The sequence below is a fragment of the Macaca thibetana genome, chromosome 3 (genome assembly GCF_024542745.1).
Source record: "Macaca thibetana thibetana isolate TM-01 chromosome 3, ASM2454274v1, whole genome shotgun sequence".
In the NCBI taxonomy this organism is placed as follows: Eukaryota; Metazoa; Chordata; class Mammalia; order Primates; family Cercopithecidae; genus Macaca; species Macaca thibetana.
The window spans coordinates 156750844-156762852 of record NC_065580.1 but is presented as its reverse complement, the minus strand read 5'-3'; the positions used below and the strand labels follow the sequence as shown (position 1 = coordinate 156762852).

Here is a 12009-nt window from a genome sequence, read left to right as displayed (position 1 = left end):
ACAACTCTCATGCTCACCATACCCACTCCCGACTTGGGCAGAGCCAGGTCCCTGCAATGACTGATGGGGACCCAGTGCAGGAGTCTCCTCTCCCAGAACTCCCTTTCACTAACTCTGCCACAGCTGCAATGACCTCCTTGGTGTTTCTGGATCGTTCCAGGCATCACCCTCCCGGCCTCACCCCCCACCCCCAACTTGGGAACTAGCTGGCCCCAACTGCTCTCTCTCTGAGGACAGGAGCACAGGACTCATCTGTCTTTCAAGTTTTTCCTCAGACTCCCTACTCCTGGGGTATGCCGACAATGCTATTTTAAATGCAGACTACTCCCCATTGTCCTGCGGCATCACCCCCAGGCATTCTCTGACTCTTGTCTTTGGACATTCCCAGACCAAGATTCCCTGGAGGTCAGAGATTCTATGGGCAGCCAGAGAGAGCAAAGGAGGCCCAGGCCAGGCCCCAGGCTGATGCATCCTCTATTCTCTTGTATCTGCAGTCCCTCTTTGCTTCTCAGCAGGTAACAAGGAGATGGCCCTGGTCCTCAGGACAACCACTGAAACTATTTTCCCTCCAGTATAAATGACATACACGCAAGAGAATGGCATTAAGCCATGGACTTCTGGGAGTACAGGTGAGACCCACCTCAGAATGAAGCCCTGACTTTTTAAAAAAAAATCTCTTTTAAACAAGAGGCCTCATTTGTTCATGTAAATAAATAAATCCAAAAAGAGAACTGAATGTTTTAGACTTTGTGTATCTAGACCCAAGGTCAAAAATGTAATGACATGATGTTTTTTTTTTTTTTTTTTGTTTTTTATTTAGCAAAGATTGTTTCATTTCTACAATAGCTACCTTTAAACTGCAGTGATTTACCTGGAATTCTGCCTCCCCTGAATTAAACTGTTGCATCTCTCAAGGAAACAAGCTGAATCCGTTTTGTTTATACAGTTTCGTCATTTATAAGGGAGCTGCACTTGAGCTCTTAGTGATCATTGCAATGAAAGAAAACATGTTCCATAAGCAAGGCTAAATTGTTCTTAAGAAAGAGATTTATTGTTTGAATAATTAAAATAACAATATACAATGTTTCTCTATCAGATTGGAAAACGTCAAAAAAAAGCCTAATATCCAGTATTAGTTTGGTTATAAGAGACAGAAACTACTGCAAACTGAGGTGAGATGTGTAAATGAATAAAATGCTGGCAAATTGTCAATACATATTAAAAGTTATAAAAATTATTTACTCCTTGAGTCAGCAACTTGACTTATAGAAATTTATTCCCAGGGATAAATGAACACATATACAAAGATAAATGTGATAGAAGTCATTATGATATTTTTCTAAGAGAAAAACTGGCAAAAACCAAAAATATGACATTCAACAATCGTGTTGGAGATATCTAGTTGCTAAGTATCCAACACCCCCTCTAACTTAAGAAAATAACACACATTATGTCCATGATGGCTTACAGATGCTTCATCGCTAGGGGCGACCCGGCCAGTGATCCAGGGAGATGCTGATAAAATTGATCTGTGATGCACTTCTGGAAAGGACCTTAAAGGGAGGTGACTCATGAGGGAGGGGCAGTCATCTCCCTTTGCTCTTCCTTATCCAGGGAAATGTGAAAGGAAGTTGACACTAGAGCTTGGTGGCCATCATTTGGGGATGAAGAATGCTGCTAGGAGAGGCAGAAATCTTCCTAACACATAAGGAGTTTGGGTGCCTGATGACTTAGTCAAGCCAACTAGTCCTGAGCTGTCTACATCCAGAGTCCTCTTACGAGAAAAATAAACTCTTGTGAGTTTAAGTGGCTGAACTCAATCTTAACTAATTAGATAAATGTAATTATTGATGTATTAAAATAAACATTACACAGACATTAAAAAGTCATGGAGTTCAAGACCAGCCTGGCCAACGTGGTGAAACCTCATCTCCACTAAAAATACAAAAAATTAGCTGGGCGTGGTGGTGCGCACCTGTAATCCCAGCTGCTTGGGAGGCTGAGGCGGGATAATTGCTTGAACCCAGGCGGCGGAGGCTGCAGTGAGCTGAGATTGCACCACTGCACTCTAGCCTGGGCGACAGAGCAAGACTCCATCTCCAGAAAAAAAAAGTCATATTAAGCACCATATTTGTTGTTATGGCAAGATATACATAGCATATTGTTAACTGAAGAAAGAAGATTATAAGCCAGCAACAATCATATGATCAAAAATTTTAAAAATGTATAATGTGCATCTACGGGTATACAATTGCTTGGGAACAGGACTGACAGGCTAGAGACAAAACATGTTTGCAGCAGTTGGGGGAATTTAACTTTTTAAAAAATTGCAATTTCTAATTTTTTTCTTTGATGACTTGATATTGCATATGAAATTTAAAGACAAAAAAGCTACTACTACAACTTAATGTTTAAATTAGTGGTAAGAAGGGATAAAACGTCAGTAACATCCAAGACAGACAAAGCATTATTTCATCTATGTAGAAACACCTCCAAATAAATAAGACACAGAGATAAGTGTGCAAGTAACCTGAATAATAAATTTCCCAAAGGAGAAGTAGAAGTGGTCTGTTAACATAAGATAAAACATTTTAAACAACGTTAACAATCTAAGTATGCAAATTAAAATGAGAGGGCATTTTCAACCATCAGGTTGTAAAGACTATTTAAAAAAAACTGTTATCTAGTTGGTGAGGATGCTGGGCCACATACACCCACCCCTACTGTTGGTGGCCTAAGTGCCCTTGGGCAGTACAGAGTAAGAGCCTTCTATATGGCTGGTGCCATTTCACTTCACTCACATGTATGCACATTGAATTAACATACAGGACTGTTCATTTGCTACAGCGTTTATGAGAGTGAAAACTGTCAACACCCTCAGGGAGAGAGAGAACGCCTGCATAATGACAAGCATTAAAAATAATGTCAAAGAGGCAAATGTCATGGAAAATGTCCATAATATCAAATACGCACCTCGATAGAAACTAAATTAAATTTATGATATTTATCTGTTTCCATGTAATAATGCACAATGGAGCTTCAAATATGGCAGGAAATAAAAAGTCATGGGAGCAGAAACTCCGAATAACAGGCTTTTATTTTTGAAGAAGTCCTTTGCACATGGACAGTGGATGTGGTGTGTGACAGGGAAGGTGCCTCAGGGACTTTTAAAAATTTAGTTGTTCTCCCAGACAGTGTCTAGCACCCTCTTCCCCACTTCTTTACCTTCCTTCTCAAAAGAGAGTTGGCAGGAGGGTTGCAACCAATGTACCATTTGTTTTTCCTTTGGTCATAGTTGTTTCCGTAATGAGAAAATGCAACATTCTGTTTTAAAAAAAAACATCTAGAGTATAAACGATGATTAAGTCTACACAAAAACAAATACCTCACAATAATTAAACCTAGATACTAGGTCTTAGGTTATTGGGGAAAAAAGGTCATGACTGACTGACTGATTATTTGATCTCACCAGTACATATGTGGCCCTCAACTATTTTGTATTAACATAGTGCTGAATTCAAGTGTCTAAATGACAAAAGAAAGAGAACTTCCAATATGTTTGCAAGTACAGTTAAGGAAGCATTCTGAAGAAGCTAGCCTAATGAACAGAAATTGTTTTTCCAAAGTCTAACATGATTCCACCCTTTGTTTCCATATCATACATTTCTACTTGTGTAATGTCTACAATGTCACCTAAAACCCACGAGCTACTGCTCTGCATTAGAAGAGGGAACATGATTAGGGGTGCGAGCGGGGAACATGAGACAATCATGATGGGACATTGGGCGTGTTTGTTTTTAAAAAGAGCATGCCAAGGAGATGAGGTGTAATGTGTATATTCTAAGGTAATCAGGTGAATAAAACAATCAATGATATTATCTGTCATTTTCTAAACCCACTCATCTATCTAAATACTGGGGAAATAATTTTCCAGCTATGAGTAGTTCTGACAATTTAAACTCACATGTCTTCATGGACAAGCATGCAGTGATCTCTAAGCAGACCATGGTTATGTAATATAGGTGGGCAAGGTAGGACTTCCTAAGTGCTGAAACAATCTATGGGAAAACCTTCCATCCCTTTGTGGCCTTTCCAAGGGCATGTTATATAGAACAGACACACTGTGGGTCTGAATAAAAACACCTAGGTGGATGACTAGGAATGTCTATGAGAGAATGATAGGCTTGGTGGAAACAGAGATACATATCTATTCGCAAGAAACTTCTCTGGAAATCTAGAAATGTTCATCTATCTAATCCTTTAGAACATAGCAAATGTTTGACAGGTAACAAGCAGATCAAGTAACTCCATACCTTTAGAGAATTTCCACACGATGGTAGGTACAGGGTAACCCTCAGCAGAACAATTGAGGATGACAGCTTTGCCATAAATCCCATCCTGGTCCCGCGGCTGAACTACAAACTTGGGAGGAACTGAAAAGAGAGAAATGTCACCAGTAATTAACACTAGACCAGAAACTGAGTAAAGGTGTGATTTTAAGAAACTGAATCATTTTAACAAACATTAAAAATAAGACTGTTCCATATACATGGGACAATAAAAATACTATTGGCAGTTTGGGACAAATTAAGAGAGTAATCTCAGTGCTGAAAAATTTTCTGATTCATATCAATGAGCTTTTGTCACAGGTAAAAGCCCTTTGCACTAGGGAAAACTGGCCTCGAAGGAGGAAGTTTGACTAAATCAAAGGAATGGAACATTTTGCTTTTGCTTGTGTTATCAAAAATATTCAGAAATTCCCTCAATGGAAAATTGAATCAGAATCACCATTTAAAGAACAGATCAGGCTGGGCACGGTGGCTCACGCCTGTAATCCCAACCCTTTGGGAGGCTGAGGCGGGCAGATCACCTGAGGTTCGGAGTTTGAGACCAGTCTGACCAACACAGAGAAACCCCATCTCTACTAAAAACACAAAATTAGCTGGGTGTGGTGGCGCATGCCTGTAATCCTAGCTACTCAGGAGGCTGAGGCTGGAGAATCGGTTGGACCGGGGAAGCGGAGGTTGCAGTGAGCTGAGATTGCACCACTGCACTCCAGCCTGGGCAACAAGAGTGAAACTCCATCTCAAAAAAAAAAAAAAGCAGATCAAATATATATTTGTGCCTCCAATAGTAATTATCAAATATAAGTATTCATCTTGGATGTGAACTGGTCAAAGCATTTGATGTTGATTTTTCCTCTAACAGGAGATAAAGTGAGAAATAATAGGCACCTCCTAAAGGCAATCAAGAATACAATGTGGGCGTGAACCCAGGAGGCGGAGCTTGCAGTGAGCCGAGAGCACTCCAGTCTGGGGGACAGAGCAAGACTCCGTCTAAAAAAAAAAAAAAAAAAAAAAAAAAAGAATACAATGTGGGGCTGAACTTTTCCCAAAATTCTGGTGAGGACATAGTGCGTTATGCCTGATGTCAGCACCAGGGCGGGCCAAAGGCGGACTCTGAAGAGCAGTTGCAGTGAGGTACCATAAAGCTTTTCTAGTGTGCCTATAAAAAACAAGATAATAAGTGACTGCTTATCTGGTGAATGTTGTGAGGTGCTGTAAACACCCATCCCTACCTAAAACATACATATGACTTCACTTAAAACATATCTCCCAAAAGAAAGCATATTATTTGAGACAAGCCATTAGGATTTTAATATGTATCATACCTCTTAGAGAGAAGAACACACACATTCTCCTAGGAAAGGTAGCATCTGAAGGTATTCTAATCCCCTAATCTTTCCCAGCAGATCAGGGATTCACTACAGGGTAGACTTTCAATGAGGCAGTCATAAACTATGTGAGAGGAGATGAATTATCTACACCATAGAGTAAATACTTGGAAATTCCTGGTAAGGCTAATCTCTTCAGCCTTGCAAAATCCAGAATTCTTAATTTTGAGACATAAATGTGAGCCTACATGTTATAAGTAGATAGGAACTCCAGCTACCACATATGATAGACTGAGAAGATGGTTAGGGCCTAAGTTAGCAAGGGGCTTAGAAGCATGTTACAATGATCTGAGCCAAGCTGAAGATCACTTTGGCCTTAAAATAACCAAGGAGGAAGGGAAAATGTCAAGACACAAGAAGCAGCCAGAGATGGAATTAACCACAGTGTTTCTGGAAAATCATTGCTTTTAATTTTCTAGCCTTACTTTCTGTAGAAAGATTTACACATGAAGAAGCACCAGACTACCAGCATAAAGCCAACTGTTAAACATACTGGCTTGGTGTCCAGCTCTGCTATTTCCTATTGGGCAATTTTGTGCAAAGTATAAAATGGCTCTTGGTCTCAATTTTCTTATCTGAAAATTGGAGATAATTATGGAACTCATTTTTAAGGACTGTTAAAAAGATCGAACAAATTAAGATTAGAAAAGTTCTCAGAACTGTGGAGGTACTGCTGTAAGAGTGCTGGTTAATTTAGTAAATGCAGGTATGTTTGGCTTTGACTTTTTTTTTTTTTTTTTTTTTTGAGACGGAGTCTCACTCTGTTGTCTAGGCTGGAGTGCATTGGTGTGATCTCCACTCACTGCAACTTCTGCCTCCCAGGTTCAAGCAATTCTCTGCCTCAGCCTCCTGAGTAGCTGGGATTACAGGCGCCTGCCACCACACCCAGCTAATTTTTTTGTATTTTTAGTAGAGACGGAGTTTTATCATCTTGGCCAGGCTGGTCTTGAACTCCTGACCTCCTGATCCACCCGCCTCGGCCTCTCAAAGTGCTGGGATTACAGGCGTGAGCCACTGCACATGGCCCGACATATTCTTAACGAGCAAAGTTCCCAACTTGCAAATGAAATAAATAATTTGCACAGCCAATGGGTCTCTGAGATATTGCTTAACTAATAAGCAATGTTACTTCATGTAGAATACTTCATGGTATTCGGAGACAAAATGTAATTAAGAAAATGAAAATATATTTAAAATAAGATAATAAGGAATGACTGTCTCTAGGGGAGTAAATTATCTCTAAGAAATATGGTAGAGATTATATAGAGCTAAGTTTTCTAGTAAAAGTAACCAATCAACCTCAAGAGTAGGTGACAAAGTTGAAGACATTGTGCCAAAATTATTCTCCCCAGGTGGAAGGGAAATCTGCAGCCATCCACATTCTATGCTCCATTTGGCTCAAGTTCTGCCAAGAGCAAGAAATTGCTCATCAATGGACAGGGTAGAAAATCTCTTGCATTCCCTCCGGTAGCATGTCTAATTATAATTGATCCATTACCCCTCCCAGTTTGATTCTAATCCAACAAAATGTTCCTTAAAATCTCATCAAAGAAGTTTATATGAGAAACAACTATTGAAATATTGTAAGCATAAGGCAGTTACAGATGAAAATGTTCCCTAAATTACTAGAATAATTACCCTATATCATTGAAAACTGTTTCTGACCCTGGAGTAGCCAGGGGATTTCCCATGTGCACCTCTTTCCTCATAGACTGGAATTCTCTCTTCAGATACCCCAGTGATTTACAGTCACATGAAGACCTAAGAAAGAAGCTTCTGCAGTCAGTGAACTTCTTAATTTTTACAGCAAAGAGAATAATTAATAGCTCAGATATTTGATGTTTGGCTGATAGACCATGCAACTTGAGACCACCTTGAGGAAAATGCTATATTTTACTAAGTGCATGAATAAGCCAAATCATATACATTTCCTTCAAATTTTGACAGAAGACTGTCATGAATTTAAATATTCAATCCCTAAGTGATTTCTTATCATGTACCAGTGAATATGTAGGTCCCTTTCATGAAAATGAACTTGTGAGTTACAATAAGAATTCTAAGACTGGGAACATCCATGTACTTACACCAAGAAGAACTGAGGCCATACTCCTCAGATCCGACACCTTAAGAGTATGCTTGGCAGTGGTTTGTAGTTCTCCTTGAAGAGGTCCTTTACATCCCTTGTAAGTTGGATTCCTAGGTATTTTATTCTCTTTGAAGCAATTGTGAATGGAAGTTCATTCATGATTTGGCTCTCTGTTTGTCTGTTACTGGTGTATAAGAATGCTTGTGATTTTTGCACATTAATTTTGTATCCTGAGACTTTGCTGAAGTTGCTTATCAGCTTAAGGAGATTTTGGGCTGAGACAATGGGATTTTCTAAATATACAATCATGTCATCTGCAAAAAGGGACAATTTGACTTCTTCTTTTCCTAACTGAATACCCTTGATTTCTTTCTCTTGCCTGATTGCCCTAGCCAGAACTTCCAGCACTATGTTGAATAGGAGTGGTGAGAGAGGGCATCCCTGTCTTGTGCCAGTTTTCAAAGGGAATTTTTCCAGTTTTTGCCCATTCAGTATGATATTGGCTGTGGGTTTGTCATAAATAGCTCTTATTATTTTGAGGTATGTTCCATCAATACCGAATTTATTGAGCGTTTTTAGCATGAAGGGCTGTTGAATTTTGTCAAAAGCCTTTTCTGCATCTATTGAGATAATCATGTGGTTCTTGTCTTTGGTTCTGTTTATATGCTGGATTATGTTTATTGATTTGCGAATGTTGAACCAGCCTTGTATCCCAGGGATGAAGCCCACTTGATCATGGTGGATAAGCTTTTTGATGTGCTGCTGAATCCAGTTTGCCAGTATTTTATTGAGGATTTTTGCATCGATGTTCATCAGGGATATTGGTCTAAAATTCTCTTTTTTTGTTGTGTCTCTGCCAGGCTTTGGTATCAGGATGATGTTGGCCTCATAAAATGAGTTAGGGAGGATTCCCTCTTTTTCTATTGATTGGAAGAGTTTCAGAAGGAATGGTACCAGCCATCCCATTACTGGGTATATACCCAAAGGATTATAAATCATGCTGCTATAAAGACACATGCACACATATGTTTATTGCGGCACTATTCACAATAGCAAAGACTTGGAATCAACCCAAATGTCCATCAGTGACAGACTGGATTAAGAAAATCTGGCACATATACACCATGGAATACTATGCAGCCATAAAAAAGGATGAGTTTGTGTCCTTTGTAGGGACATGGATGCAGCTGGAAACCATCATTCTTAGCAAACTATCACAAGAACAGAAAACCAAACACCGCATGTTCTTACTCATAGGTGGGAACTGAACAATGAGATCACTTGACTCGGGAAGGGGAACATCACACACGGGGGCCTATCATGGGGAGGGGGGAGGGGGGAGGGATTGCATTGGGAGTTATACCTGATGTAAATGACGAGTTGATGGGTGCTGACGAGTTGATGGGTGCAGCACAGCAACAGGGCACAAGTATACATATGTAACAAATCTGCACGTTATGCACATGTACCCTAGAACTTAAAGTATAATAATAAAAAATAATTAAAAAAAAAAAGAGTATGCTTGGGTTGAGTTCTGCCTGGCAAAATTAGAGGTGATGGATTCCTGGGAAAAGTTGTAATAAGTTTCTAAACAAATTTCTTTGGCTGCCCAGAGCCTAACGGGAAGACAACAGGCATACAGTCCCTTGGGGGTTGCCATCACTTTGAGACAGCTGCATCACCAGCTAAGAATAAAATTCCAGGGCAGGGGAGTGTCTGAATGAGGACCCAGTGTTTAACATGTAATTAATGACATCATCCTCGTATGCTCTAAGCACTGGGAATGACCATTATCCCTAGGAACAACAGAGTTACCAATTTTTTAAAGTAAGCAGCAGTTTATTTTTTTAAAAGTAGAGATTTTTTTTAAAGAAATTATTAATATTTGACCCACATATTTTTTTCTACAAAATGACAGCCTAAGAAATTGTCCTAAAGGAATCAGGAGCCCCCCCAGGAGTCACTTAGTAATAAAAGTGAGCATTTCCTGAGGACTCAGTGGGTTTCAAGTACTCCTAGTTCCATCCTTTGACCCCTCCCAGAATTGCCCTCAAGACAATTCTTATTTTGCTTGCTTATTAAAGAGAGGGTCCTCTACTATGGCCCTCTCCTGCTTCTCAGGGTGTTGTCTTCAATCTTCTCCACATCTTACTCAACAAACCTCCTGAGCTATTTCACCCACTCCCATAATGATGATTGCCTTCATCTTCTCTTGGTGTGTAGAGCACCATATCCCCCCATCATTAACTTATATCACACGTACCTCTAACTCAAGTTTCCAAAATGGTACCTGTTCCTGTCCACCATCCATTAAGGTCCTCAAGCAAGAAAAATGGAATTTCCTTTCATATCCTCTTCTTTTATTTATTTATTTATTTTTATCAGATACTGATAATTATTTCTTGAAAATGTAGCTTCAAATTCTCTTCGTCTCCACCGCCACACCCCAGTCATAGTGAGTAGTCTGGTTATGTGGGAAAGGGGCACAGCCCCTCTGTCCACCCGGTTTCAGCACCTCTGGGTGGACAGCTCCACCTCCACACACTTTGCCAGGACACTGCACTAAGGGGATGGGTCCCTCTCTTTGCTGTCTCAGGCCTTCTCAGAAGTCATGAGCCTTTACCCACCTTACTGGTGCAACCCTGACATGTGAAAAACAATTGTCCATCACTGAGGGACAGGAGTCAGGGTATAAATTCTCTGCCTCACTTTCCTCCGATCCAGTGGGGGCAATTATGAGGCCTGCTCTATGCCTACGCTTCTCAAATATTAGAGGGCATCAGAATCACCTGAAGAGCTGATTAAACCACACATTGCTGAACCCTGTCTCCACTGATTCTGACTCAGTAGGTCTGGGGTGGAATCCAGGATTTTGCCTTTCTAATGAGCTCCCAGGTGATGCTGAGGCTGCTGGTACAGAGATCACACTTCAAGAACCACTGTTCTATGTGATTCCTTAGAGGGCTCCCAGTAGGAATGAGCTCCAGTTGCCCATAGCAGCAACCAGCTCATTAAAGTAACTTTTATTGATTTTTTTTCTTCCTTTCTGATCTCATCCTTTCCATTCTGGGATCCAGGAATGACATCCCAAATAAATAACCTGCCAGCCAATTCTGTACCTCACATTCTACTTTCAAGGGAACCCAACCTAGGACAAGGCCCATATGTCTCTTATTTAGATTTCTCAGCCCCCTAACTGGTCTACCTGCCACCAACTGTCCCACTTGAATTCATTCTTCACACAGCAACCTAAAGGATCTAAGACACAAATTGGATGATGTGACTTCCTTGCTTCAAAGCATCCCATATTCCCATGGCCCTTTGGTATAATCCAGACTCTTGGGATATTTTAAAGGATTTTTATGACTTGAGCCCTTGGTCTCCAGTTGCATTCTGTGACATTCTCCTCTTGCAGACTTTGCCCCAACCATTCTAAAACCCTGTCTACTATCCAGTCCCCAAGACCGATGTTGCTACCGAGTCTTCACACAGACTTCTTTATATCTTTGTTTAACAAGTTCCCAATTACTATTTGCATCTTAGCTTAGCGCTCACTTAGGCACATTTTTTTTCTGATGCTGTGGATAAGATTAAGTGCTTCTTTGAGCCCTTCATCACTTACCATAACCTTTACTACACTCATTTGGTATTTCTGTTTAATAGTCTGTCTCCCACACTAGGCTGTGCACGCTATGAGAACAAGAACCATTCATTTCTCATAGACCATGGTATGCCCAGCCCACAGCACAGATCTGGAGTACAGAAAGCACTCTGTAACTACGTGTTGAAAGGACACATGAATAAATGAATGTTATTACTTCAGTTTTATAGACTAGGGAAATGGAGCATGGCTAAGTTAATAACTCAGATCAGGGTGACCCCCAAAGCCCGAGGTCTTTGAGAAGAGTGGACCCAACGGAAGTGCCATCTGAGGGACAGCAGAAGACAGCCTCATAGGAGGACTCTGGCCAACAAGATACAAAGCCTGAGATGGAAGGATTGAAGCCTTTGGGACTGCTGCCATTTGGGCCAAAACTTATGACAGAACAAAAACACCACCAGTACTCTATAGTGTCTGGGTGTATAATTCCCCAAAGTTGTTGGTTTCCTTTTTTAAAGATGATATTTTGATTTCCTTTTATTAGTGTAACACATTATTTGGTATATTGTGGTGAGCCTGCTTGCCAAT

General features: G+C 40.4%; 1 protein-coding gene across 2 annotated transcripts in view; it reads right to left on the bottom strand.

Moving 5' to 3' along the window:
• DSCAM (DS cell adhesion molecule) overlaps nucleotides 1-12009 on the bottom strand; it is an 861731-nt gene that overhangs the window by 264151 nt on the left and 585571 nt on the right. For both annotated transcript variants that reach the window (XM_050784546.1, XM_050784547.1), the window contains one exon: nucleotides 4314-4433. In XM_050784546.1, the coding sequence (XP_050640503.1) occupies nucleotides 4314-4433 (120 nt within the window). The remainder of the gene's footprint in view (nucleotides 1-4313; nucleotides 4434-12009) is intronic.